The sequence below is a fragment of the Capra hircus genome, chromosome 14 (assembly GCF_001704415.2).
Source record: "Capra hircus breed San Clemente chromosome 14, ASM170441v1, whole genome shotgun sequence".
Lineage (NCBI taxonomy): Eukaryota > Metazoa > Chordata > Mammalia > Artiodactyla > Bovidae > Capra > Capra hircus.
The window spans coordinates 50884532-50896688 of NC_030821.1; the positions used below are offsets into that span (position 1 = coordinate 50884532).

The following is a 12157-nucleotide window of genomic DNA, read 5'->3' on the forward strand; positions in this document are numbered from 1 at the left end:
TCTGAGACTTGGATCAGGATAATAAATTTTTTATTTGAAATGTTTCAATAGTTAATACATTCAAACAATGGAAAATATCCCTCCCACCCACTTCTCCCACCTAGAACAACCAACACTGCTGTATCTGTGTCTTCCAGAACTTTTTATACATCTATAAAAGGTGTCTTCATAGTACTATGTGGGGGTGTGTGTGTTATATTTAGTTCTTCCCCCTTTAGATAGATGGCTCTGTACTGTTTGCCATCGTGCCTTTCTTTTTTTCTTTTTGAGTTGGACCATTTTTAAAGTCTTTAACTGAACTTGTTACAACATTGTCTCTGCTCTATATCTAGTTTTTTGGCTGTAAGACTTGCAAGATGCCAGCTCCCCAAACAGGGATCTGTTCCCACACCCCCTAGATTGAAAGGTGAGGTCTCAGCCACTGGACTGCCAGGGAAGTTCCTGCCATCTCGCTTTCTTAAGCACAGCAAAACTAAAGCAAAGGAAAGCCAATTACCTTTTCTTCTTCATTTAATTCTGCTGAAATTTCTTTTAAAATACCTACAACAACTTTAATATGTGTCTTTCAGTCTGTGAAAATTAATAATGTGGTATTCTGACATAAAAGTATATGTGTCATAACAATTTTTTAATTAACAGTTAGAACTGGACATGGAACAACAGACTGGTTCCAAATAGGAAAAGGAGTATGTCAAGGCTGTATATTGTCACCCTGCTTATTTAACCTATATGCAGAGTACATCATGAGAAACGCTGGACTGGAAGAAACACAAGCTGGAATCAAGATTGCCGGGAGAAATATCAATAACCTCAGATATGCAGATGACATCACCCTTATGGCAGAAAGTGAAGAGGAACTAAAAAGCCTCTTGATGAAAGTGAAAGAGGAGAGTGAAAAAGTTGGCTTAAAGCTCAACATTCAGAAAACGAAGATCATGGCATCTGGTCCCATCACTTCATGGGAAATAGATGGGGAAACAGTGGAAACAGTGTCAGACTTTATTTTTGGGGGCTCCAAAATCACTGCAGATGGTGACTGCAGCCATGAAATTAAAAGACGCTTACTCCTTGGAAGAAAAGTTATGACCAACCTAGATAGTATATTCAAAAGCAGAGACATTACTTTGCCAACTAAGGTCCGTCTAGTTAAGGCTATGGTTTTTCCAGTGGTCATGTATGGATGTGAGAGTTGGACTGTGAAGAAGGCTGAGTGCCGAAGAATTGATGCAAACGTTTGAACTGTGGTGTTGGAGAAGACTCTTGAGAGTCCCTTGGACTGCAAGGAGATCCAACCAGTCCATTCTGAAGGAGATCAACCCTGGGATTTCTTTGGAAGGAATGATGCTAAAGCTAAAACTCCAGTACTTCGGACACCTCATGCGAAGAGTTGACTCATTGGAAAAGACTCTGATGCTGGGAGGGATTGGGGAAAGGAGGAGAAGGGGACGACCCAGGATGAGATGGCTGGATGGCATCACTGACTCGATGGACGTGAGTCTGGGTGAACTCCGGGAGTTGGTGATGGACAGGGAGGCCTGGCATGCTGCGATTCATGGGGTCGCAAAGAGTCGGACACGACTGAGCGACTGAACTGAACTGAAAGCTGATTTACAATGTTGTGCTAATTTCTGCTGTACAGCAATGTTATTTAGTTATACATATACATGTCAAAATGAAAGTGAAGTCGCTCAGTCATGTCCGACTCTTTATGACCCCATCGACTGTATAGTCCATGGAATTCTCTAGGCCAGAATACTGGAGTGGGTAGCCTTTCCCTTCTCCAGGGGATCTTCTGAACCCAGGGAGTTTTTCATATTCCTTTCCATTATGGTTTATCACAGGATATTGAATATAACATGTCTGATAAAAACAGCCATGCATGGTTTAGGCTGAAATTTCCAAAACTTATTAAAGCTGCCATTTCTGATTTCATATAAATGGATATTAATTTTTATTGTGGTAAAACAGACATTTTAACCATTTTCAGGCATACAATTCACTGGTATTAAGTACATTCAAAATGTGCAATCATTACCACTACCCATTTCCAGAGTTTTGTCATTCCAAATAGAAACTCTGTAAAAGAATCTTAGTCCTCTAAGAAAAACTTCCATTTTGAGTAGGGCTTCCTTATGCAAGAGTTCAAAAATCGAATTACATTTTGGGATGATGACCACAGCAATGGCTGCACAACTTGTAAATACACTGAAGACCACTGAATTGTGCAATTTAAATGGGTAAACTTTATGGTATGTAAATTATATCTTAATAAAACAGTTAAAATCAAATTATATACTTTAAAAATATTTTTAATACTGAAACACTATGTCAAGCACCAATAGCACGTGTTACAATTTCTGAAGCTTCTTTCGCTTTTTAGTCCTCCTAGGCAATACTAAAGTATAAAATATTATTTCTGAACAAAATAATTTTCCTCAAAGTCAGCTACAAGAAATACAGATGAAACAACTGACTGTAAGTAATACACCAACAAGGATATTACCATTTTTTCTGCCTTATTCCTCATAACGCATCTAAATGATGGAAACTGTTCATGACTGTGTCATATCACTGCTTCGTTATATCATTAAAATGTTTCAGGAGCAAAAATAAAACCAAAGTCTTTTAAATATAAATGAACGTCTATTGATTTTTATGTAATACTAAATTCCCGTTTCTACCATAAAAACCCAAATTCTCTTCATAAGCACTCCTGGCCTACTTAACTCCTAATGATGAGGGTATGACAGAGGACTCCTTAAAGACACCTCTTACTCATGTTCCTAATTCTCTTCCAGAAGAATCTAAAGCATTCCATATAAATTCATTTGAGAAAGACATTCTTTCCTCACAAAGAAAATTTAAAAACCTATTTTCAAAGAGACAGAATTTAAGCCTAAAGAGAAAAATGGTTTGCCTCTCACATTCAGGAAGAAATTTCAGACATGAAATTAAGCTATAAAATCCATGAACGCACTGTCCATACTTTATTCAACTTTACAATAAATGTGTATATGAATATATAAATGAATGCTTGAGTAAGAGAAAGATTAAGAAGAAAAACACTATTCTTAGTATTTCATCTCTGCTTTTAGGAGTATGACTGCATAGAAAGAGTAAGCATAATGACTAGTAACCAGAGTTCCATGTCTCTAGTTACACAGGGTCACAATGGATGCACTATTGTGTCAAGGAGGAAAAGAAAACAATGCTATAAGGATGATGCCCCCCAATGTGCTCAGCTTTCCTACTCAGCAGAACAAGTAACTTACAGCTTTTTAAGTCACGTATTTAAGGTGGCTTTTGCTGCTGATTTTCAGCTCTGCTTGGTGGGTTTATATGAAAGAAAATAAAGAAAAATATGGTTCATTTTCATCTATAATTACTATTCATAGAAGTTTATCATGAGTATCTGCTTTTCACTATTGATTCAAATAGTATTTATAATAACTGTCTTAAAAGATGAGTGAGAATACATAATGCCTTCAGAATTATTTAAAATTTTATTAACTAAATGGTCAGTCAACAGAAAATACTTTTTAATTATTTTTGTTATCTGGTACCAATATTTTACAATATCAGAGGTAAGTCACAGACATAAAATTAAGAACTGTATAGAACAATTTAAATATTCTGTGCACTTTAAACTAAGTATTAATGATGGGATCCTAACTGACTTAATGAACTAAGAAATATGGTGAGACTTACTTTTGCAGGGCAGTTGTCTTCTGATTGTTCCAGGGGCAAGTAAAGCATCAGTGTCACCTTAGGGTCAGTTGAAGTGATGTCACTTCACCAAATACAACATCAGTGACTGACTCTAAGTTAACACTATGCTTCAGAGCTAGAGCAATTAAAAGTATCTGGTTTCCATAGTGGGTATGGGTTAAATATTTAAAACTACACTGTGTAACCTTTTTAAAATTAGTTTTTATTTTCTAAATACCACTCATAGTAAATATTTTACAGATTACCATGGAACACTTAGTTTCTTCTTTTCATTATTATATTACCATCAACAAGTATTATGTCAAAATAATCAAAGGACAAATTATAGGAAATAATACTAAGCCTTTCCATAAGCAAATGACTTATCAAGAGATGCAAATAAATACTTTGAGGAGAACTTCAGCTAAAAGACATTATTACAAAGGACCCATTTGACTTGTACAAACTACACCAAAGAGGCAGAATGTTTGGGATTTAACTTGGAATAAGAGAAACCTAAGACCACATATGCTACAAGGAGTGACAGTTAAAAGTACTACTAAAAATTAGTAAAAACGATTTTCTTTTCTTTTGCCTAATATCCAAAATCTTTTTTTAGCTTAAACCCTAGAATGACGCTGCAGTATGAAACTCTGCTGTTGCTTCTTTTCTGATATTAATTTTAATTGCAGCAATGTAATTTTCCTTCCTTATAATTCTTTTCCAAATTTCCACAAGCACAACTGTATTTAGAATGAATCATACTAATTTCTAGTAACAGGAAAAAAATTTTTTCTTACGTCAATAATCTGCAAACTTTTTGCTTGTAGATTTACTTGACCTCTAAGAATGAAAGCTAAAATAAATTTGGGACATTTTGGAGCCTGAAATCAATGGCACTTTGATATAAGTGAGAGATATTGCCTAGAAATGGCGGACAGATAAAAAACACCTAGGGCCTACAAACATTAAAGATGGATTCTGGAGTATCCAAAGTTTAGAGGTGAGGGAGATAGAAAGGAACCAGAAAAAATAAAGACTGAAAGGGAATGTGTTGGGAGTCTTCAAAGCCATCCCCAGGTTTGGTGACTTGACAGGACTCACAGAATGCAGAAGCCATTATACTCACAATTATGGTTTACTACCCCAAAAGGATACAAAGCAAAACTAACAAAGGAATGCGGCACTGTCCAGGGTAAACTAGGTTCAAACTTCAAGAGTTCTTCCCCAGTGGAATCATACAGGACGTGCCTAATTCCTGCACAACAAGCTGTGACAGCACATGTGAAGTGTCATCTCCCAGGGAAGCTCCCTACTCAGTGCCCAGGGTTTTTAATAGGAGCTGGTCACTCAGGCACCCTCTGCCTAGTAGGTACCGAAATTCTAGACTCTACAGACAGAAAGCAGGTACTCTACATAAACCATATGGTTTATATAAAGTTTAGGCACAATGAGCCATTCTTTTCATCAGTGTAAGAAACTATTTACAAGCTAAGTTCCAAACAGCAGCCAACAGCCAGTCTGCAGTGGAAACCCTAGCAGCAGACAGTAACTGCTCCAGGTCTGTCAACAAACAGTAAGGTTCTTTTTAATCTCAGGAGGTCATGGTCATGCCCCTATACTGTAAATGGTGGTATCTTCAAATGCACAACAGGATTTATGCTACCATATACAGAAAAAGAAGAGAGGGTTATACACATGTGTGCAGTCTAGTCATGACACTGTATACAAGAAACTGCTAAATAACTAGAGGACAAGGTTAGGAGGATCATCAATTCTCATGCTATATATACTTCTGTGTCATTTTTTTTTTACCATGTGCACGTTTTCCTTTATTTCTTTAATGAAAAACACAGCGGGGAAAAAATCTTAAATACAGCAATGCTCTCATCCTTATCACTGAGCCATGAACTACACTTTAAAATCAGTACAAAATCTATGGATGTAGAGTCAAAATACACACATATTAAAAAAATGTTGAAAGTATTTACTATATTATTTCATTTGTTAAAAATGTCTTCCAGGATATAAAACATCAAAATGAAAAGAATAATGCTCAACCAATCTAAGGGGAAATGTTCAACTGCTCTAAAGAAGAGAAAGAATGAGGGGATGATCTTTGACTGAGGTATGACAGAACTAAATTTAAAAGATTAAAGGAAGCATTTCTCATCAATAATGCTTATGAAACATGAAAATGAGCTGGTCAAAAAGGTTTAGGATTTTTAAATAAAATAATAACAAGTATTATGCCTAGAAATGGTTTAGGGAGATGGAAAACAGCATTTGCTTTTACAGATTGTTTTTAGCCAATTTTCTCATAATTTCATTAAATCTAAGTAATTCTAACAAACTCCTTATCAATGACACCATTTCATCAGCATATATCAACTAAGCCATGCACATGCTGAGTATAAGAATCTAGCTAGCCTCTGTCTCTGGGAGGTAACTTCTAAATTCTTGGAATCGTCTGAGTCATGAGATCATATGTTACTCATGACAGGTCCCCAGAACAAACCCCTAAGTTGATACTAATCAGGTGACTCACAATGAGTCTCTAGATGCTTTAAGCTAAAGAGATAATACAGATGGGGACTGTTCACACCAAAAAGATCAAACATGTAGTTGGAGGTTTGGCCCTTTGACCCATGCAACATCAGCCTGACCAGGAAAGTAGGAGGTCTGGAGAGAATGAGCCACATGGACAGTGACAAAATCATTCACACTTATACAATGAAACCCCTGTAAAAATTCTAGACACCAAAGCTCGGGTGAGCATCCTAGGTGGCAACACTCTATACTGTCACCTATTGATGTGCTAGGAGGGTAACACATCCCTGAGGCTGATGGAAGCTTCACATTTGGACCCTCCCAGACCAGGCCCTGTGTGTCTCTTCCTTTGGCTGGCTGATCTGTATCCTTTTGCTATAATAAACCTGTAACGATAAGTACAGCACTTTCCTGAGGTCTGGGAGTCATCTAGTGAGTTATCAAACTTGAAGAGGTGGTAGAAACAGCTCGTCTGAAGGAAGGATGGCCCGTGAACTCCACACTTGCACCTGGTATTTGAAGTAAAAGAAGCCTTGCAGATTAAGACTTGTAGAAGTCTTAACACTCCTCAAATCCTTTGGTCAGAGGTATAATTGGTGGAAGAAGGAGCTACATGGATAAGCATTATCCATGAATATCATCATCTAACAGAAATGAATTTTTACATAATCATAAAAATGTAGTGGTACATGACAACTGTACAATGAGCTATTAATAGGCTGTCTTCATTGGCTAAAACAAATATTGCTAATTTACCTATCACTGATAGCTACTATGCTTAATTACTCATTCAAAGTATGGTGTCACTGAGCTTAATTCAATGTATAAATTTTAGACCACTTTGTTTTATAATGCCTCAAATCACTTATGGAAAACTGTTGCCAAGTTACTTTACATTTTTCCTAACATCAAAAATTAAGTATTTGGCCTAATCTTAAGACCACAATTATTCAGGCGAGAAATCAGTAACTGAATGCTCAAAGATACAAAATGAAATTATTATTCTTTAGAAAGATTCAATGTGCATCAAAAATAATTATACTCCAGTTGGCAATCAAAAAAATAATCCATGAAAATTAAATTTTACACACCTAACAAAATTGCTTACTTTTGCCATGGGACCTTCATTCATTCAAAATATCTTTTCTAAACACCAAAGTGCTAGACACAGTGTTAGGCAATGAACACACAATGGCAGAAAAGCTGGGGTGCTATTGAGGTAAAACAGAGAGCTGAACAAGTTCAAAACTGTTCTTCAGGGGGAGAGCCAATGTCACAGGAATATAAGGTAGGAATGGCCAACACAATCTGGTAAGGGTAATAAAAGAGTAAAATCACCATAACAGAAATAAGAAGCCATTGAAGGGTTTGAAATAGAGACTAACATGATCCGATTCGGTTTGGGGGAAGACATCAACTGGGAGTGCAGAGACTTAACAGAGAAGGCTAGATGGTACAACAAAAAGAACACTAGGGAAAAATATCTAAGTGAAAGCCAATGGACACCTATATAAAATGATCTCTATGGAATTAGAGAAAAGTCAACTTATTTGAGGTTTAGATGTTAGAATATCTGAACTATGTAATCATTCGCTGTGGGATACAAAAAGGAAAAAAGGTGTCAAAGATGACCACAAAGCCAGCTCACTAACGTTTGAGAGGAGTCAATTTTGTACATGTTGATTCTGAGTCCAAGACATCCAAGTACAGATGTCATTAAAACATCAGACATATGGGTCTGGAGCTCACCAAAGAAACTGGAATTAGGATAGAGATTAAGGAGTAATGAGCACACTAATGTTAAATAAAGCCCTGTGAATGAATAAGGGATACCAGTTAAGGAAGAGGGAGAAGTCATTATCTGTTAAACTGGACTTTAAACTTACATGATTTGTGAATGTAATAAAGAATAAGTTTTAATATAGTTCTTAAAAATAAAAAACCTAGTTTGAAAATGTAAAAAGTCATGAAAATTAACATTTATTGTCCATCATTAATGGGCCACTCATCTTTTTATACATATTCAACCTCTGCCACAATAACCTTTTAAGAAAGACACAATTCTTAAGATGAGGAAACAAAGAGCTTAAATAATTGATGCCAGGTTGCAAAGGCATGAGAGCCACATTCCAAAGCAACTCATAACTCCAGAAAGTCACTGATTCACCTTAGTGCTTGAGAGAACCTACTATCAAACTTTCAAAACACTATCTCTCAGAATAATTAAATTTTTAATTCATAAAAATTTAGGGCTAGAAGATAATCTAAACCTCTTTATGTTATAAAGAAACTAAGTGCCTTAGAGACTAAGGCACTTAACCAATATAATACTTAGTTCACTAAAGCTGCAGGCATGCGTGCGTGCTCAGTCATGTCTGACTCTCTGCAACCCCATGAGCTATATAGCCCGCCAGGCTCCTCTGTCCATGGGATTTTCCCAGGCAAGAATACTGGAGTGGGTTGTTATTTCCTCCTTCAAAAGCTGTATGCTGCTGCTGCTAAGTCGCTTCAGTCATGTCCGACCCTGTGCAACCCCATAGACAGCAGCCCACCAGGCTCCCCTGTCTCTGGGATTCTCCAGGCAAGAACACTGGTCTGGGTTGCCATTTCCTTCTCCAGTGCATGAAAGTGAAAAGTGAAAGTCACTCAGTCGTGTCTGACTCTTAACGACCCCATGGACTGCAGCCTACTGGTAGGCTGGCTTCTCTGTCCATGGGATTTTCCAGTCAAGACTACTGGAGTGGGGTGCCATTGCTTTTTCCTCAAAAGCTGTACATTACCCAATAATTTGTAACAGACTCAGAATGGAAAAGGTTTTCTATATATATGATACTAAAAGTATGGCATTCATTTTGAGCTGTTTTTCTAGTAGAGATAGAGAGCCCACTAAACTATTCAGCAGTCTTTTGGCCAACATCCCCATGTACTCCTAGCAGAATACAAATGCAAAGCAACTAACAACTTAGGAGTATACTCATGGCCATGAAAAGTCATCCACATAAGAATAATGCTTTAACCAAATGGAGTAATCATATTTGACTTCTTTAATGTGAAAAAGGTTCAGTTATCATCAGTAATTCACAAGGCAATTTTTAAATATTCATATATTTTCTTAAAAGAAAAAATACACCTACCGAAAAGCTAAAATGAGGTAGTATCCCAAATATTTTCATACCAAACCATAATCAAAAACTCAATATACCGAAATATTAACTTATTTATAATTTCAAAATAGTCATCAGTAATGTTTTCTATCTTTTAAGCATAGTTCTTTGATTTTTAAATAAAAGCAACTCCACCATTATTATTCAACAATTAACACACTTTCTCACACAAATGCCATTCAAAATTTTCAATTATGACACATATTTATTGCTATGATTTCTATAAATCATAACCAAGACAATAACAGTTACAATGAGAACAAGTTTCTCAGTATACATTATATTTCATATGTAGACCACACTGTCACATACAAGATTCCAGACAGGAAGGAGCTACTAGGATTCAAAAATTGTCTTTTTTTCTGACAAGACAAAGCTCCTTCATAACAGCCTGCTAAGAATATCTTAAATTCAGTTTAGCACACCTAAAGACATACCTAAAGAACCCCTTGTCTGTTGACTGTTTGGTGGTATGTTTTCCTTAGCCATGGAGATTAATATTTTACTGTTTTCAGAAAGCTTCTCTGATGCTTTTCCCTGAAAGAGACATAATATTTACAAAAGCAGTGGGGGGAAAAAAAAATTTCCAAAAATATACAATTAATTTCAGTGGTATTTTTAAAATGAAATTTAAGTGTAAGGTTTGAGGAATTACTCAAAGGTATTTATTAGTGCTGCAATGTTCTATTATTTAGCTCACTGACTAAACAAATATTCACTGAGTTCCCACCAGATATTGTCCTAAGCATCAAAAACAGGTAGTGAAGAAATACTAAAGGATCTCTGCCATCACAGAGCTTATAAACTACCGTGATAACAAACAAGTGAGTGACACAGAGGAGAAACAGAAAAAAAAAAAAGAACAACTGTAAGGAGGCCCAGAAATGATAACGGAGGAACTGCAAGGCCTGATTGAGTAGGTGATACTTGACCTAAGACTTGAAGATTATTATCTATTTGCTACAGTATTAGAAATCATAATGCTGCTGCTAAGTCGCTTCAGTCGTGTCCAACTCTGTGCGACCCCATAGACTGCAGCCCACCAGGCTCCACCGTCCCTGGGATTCTCCAGGCAAGAACACTGGAGTGGGTAGAAATCATAATAAAGCTATATTTAAAGCTATCTAATAACTCCCTCCTAAACCTGTCAGTCCTGAGTACTGAAAAATGGTTAAGGGCATAAACTGTGGAGCTGGACACATGAATCCAATCTTGTACGTGCCTGGATGATTTACTTAACCCCTTAAGCCTCATTTTTGGAATCTGTAAAACAAACAAAAATTCTGCCTACTTCACTGAGACTTTATGATTAAATGCTATCATACATGTAAAGTCCTTGGCACAGCTCCTTGTACATGGCAGGTACTATGGAAGCAAAGATAGTTAAGAGAATAAACACTGGATTCAGGTTGCCAGGGGTCAAAGCCTAGTTCTACTATTCTATCACCTAAGTCTCATACTTAACGTCACTATGTACCAGTTTACTCATTCGGAAAATGACAACAGTACTTATCTCATAGATTCATGATGCAAAGTATCAGCGTAACCGCTAAAGACTTTATGCCTCATCCATAGTTAGCACACAATAAATGTTAGCTATATGAATAAAATTATTTTATAATTATGGTGTCCGTGTTATTTATCATTTCCACCAGGATACCTCTGTCCAGGGCAAATGCTAAACCAGATGAGACACTGGGACAACAAGAAAAGCAAGACTGTCTTGGGCAAGTCATTATATTCGATTCCTCTAATTAAGATGACCCATATGACACAGATTAACATACATCCTGTTTCTTATTACACACACTGAGCCTACGGGAAAAAGCGCCACATCTGTCTAGACCATGGCTATATTCTCTGAGCCCAGCACAGTACACAGCAGCCTCAATAAATATCAAAGCTAGAAAAGTTTTAAGAAAGCTTTTTCAGACACTGCTTTCAGAAACATTTTAACAGATTTATATTCTGAAAAGTAAATACACAAAAGAAACTATCCTTATAAACTCATTTTTGTAGATTTCAAAAATGTTTAAGATACTGATTCATTAAAAAAATGAACCTTTTCACAAAGAGTATAAGAAATTGCTTTTACATCTCTTCTGTTTATATTCTGAAAGTTCCTTGCATTAGAATTAGTCTCCTAATCATGTTAGGAAGCACATAACTTATTAATTAAAACTCTAATAAGAGAGAAAAGAAACTGTGAGGTACAAAACACCACAGAAGAAAAATTGCATTCAAAATTACTGAAATCTTATCCAGGTTCAGGGTCTCAGACTTAGAATGATAGTACAGTTAAACTAAACTGAAACAGAAGCTTCTCACTCCCAGAAGAAGATATTTTGCATTTAAAGAGGGTAATCTTCAGACAATTTAATGAAACACGTTAGAAGAAAATTATTATCTTTACCTTCATTTCCATGTACGGTAGTTCACTTTCCAATTCTGCTTTGTCTCTGGCCAATTTGGCTTTTCGCTCTTCAATAAATTCATCCAAATTATCAGCCATTTTGAAGATACTAAAAGTTAAAAAAAAATTTAATAAATATTTAGGGCTTCCCTGGTGGCCTAGTTGTAAAGAATCCGACTGCCAAGGTAGGAGCCATGGGTTCGATCCCTGATATGGGAAGATCTCACATGCCCTGGAGTAACTAAGCCTGTGTACAACTACTGAGCCTGTGCTCTAGAGCCTGGGAGCCACAGCTAACAAGGCCGTGCACCCTAGAGCCCAT

General features: G+C 36.5%; 1 protein-coding gene across 9 annotated transcripts in view; it reads right to left on the bottom strand.

Annotated features, from left to right (window-relative positions):
• CSPP1 (centrosome and spindle pole associated protein 1) overlaps window positions 1–12157 on the bottom strand; it is a 113738-nt gene that overhangs the window by 85508 nt on the left and 16073 nt on the right. For 7 of the 9 annotated variants that reach the window (XM_018058441.1, XM_018058439.1, XM_018058437.1 and 4 more), the window contains exons 2-3: window positions 11836–11944; window positions 9848–9959 (exon numbers count right to left, since the gene is read on the bottom strand). In XM_018058441.1, coding sequence (XP_017913930.1) covers window positions 9848–9959; window positions 11836–11934 — 211 coding nt within the window. In that variant the 5' untranslated portion in view covers window positions 11935–11944. The remainder of the gene's footprint in view (window positions 1–9847; window positions 9960–11835; window positions 11945–12157) is intronic. The other 2 variants (XM_018058438.1, XM_005689039.3) reach the window with 1 other exon arrangement.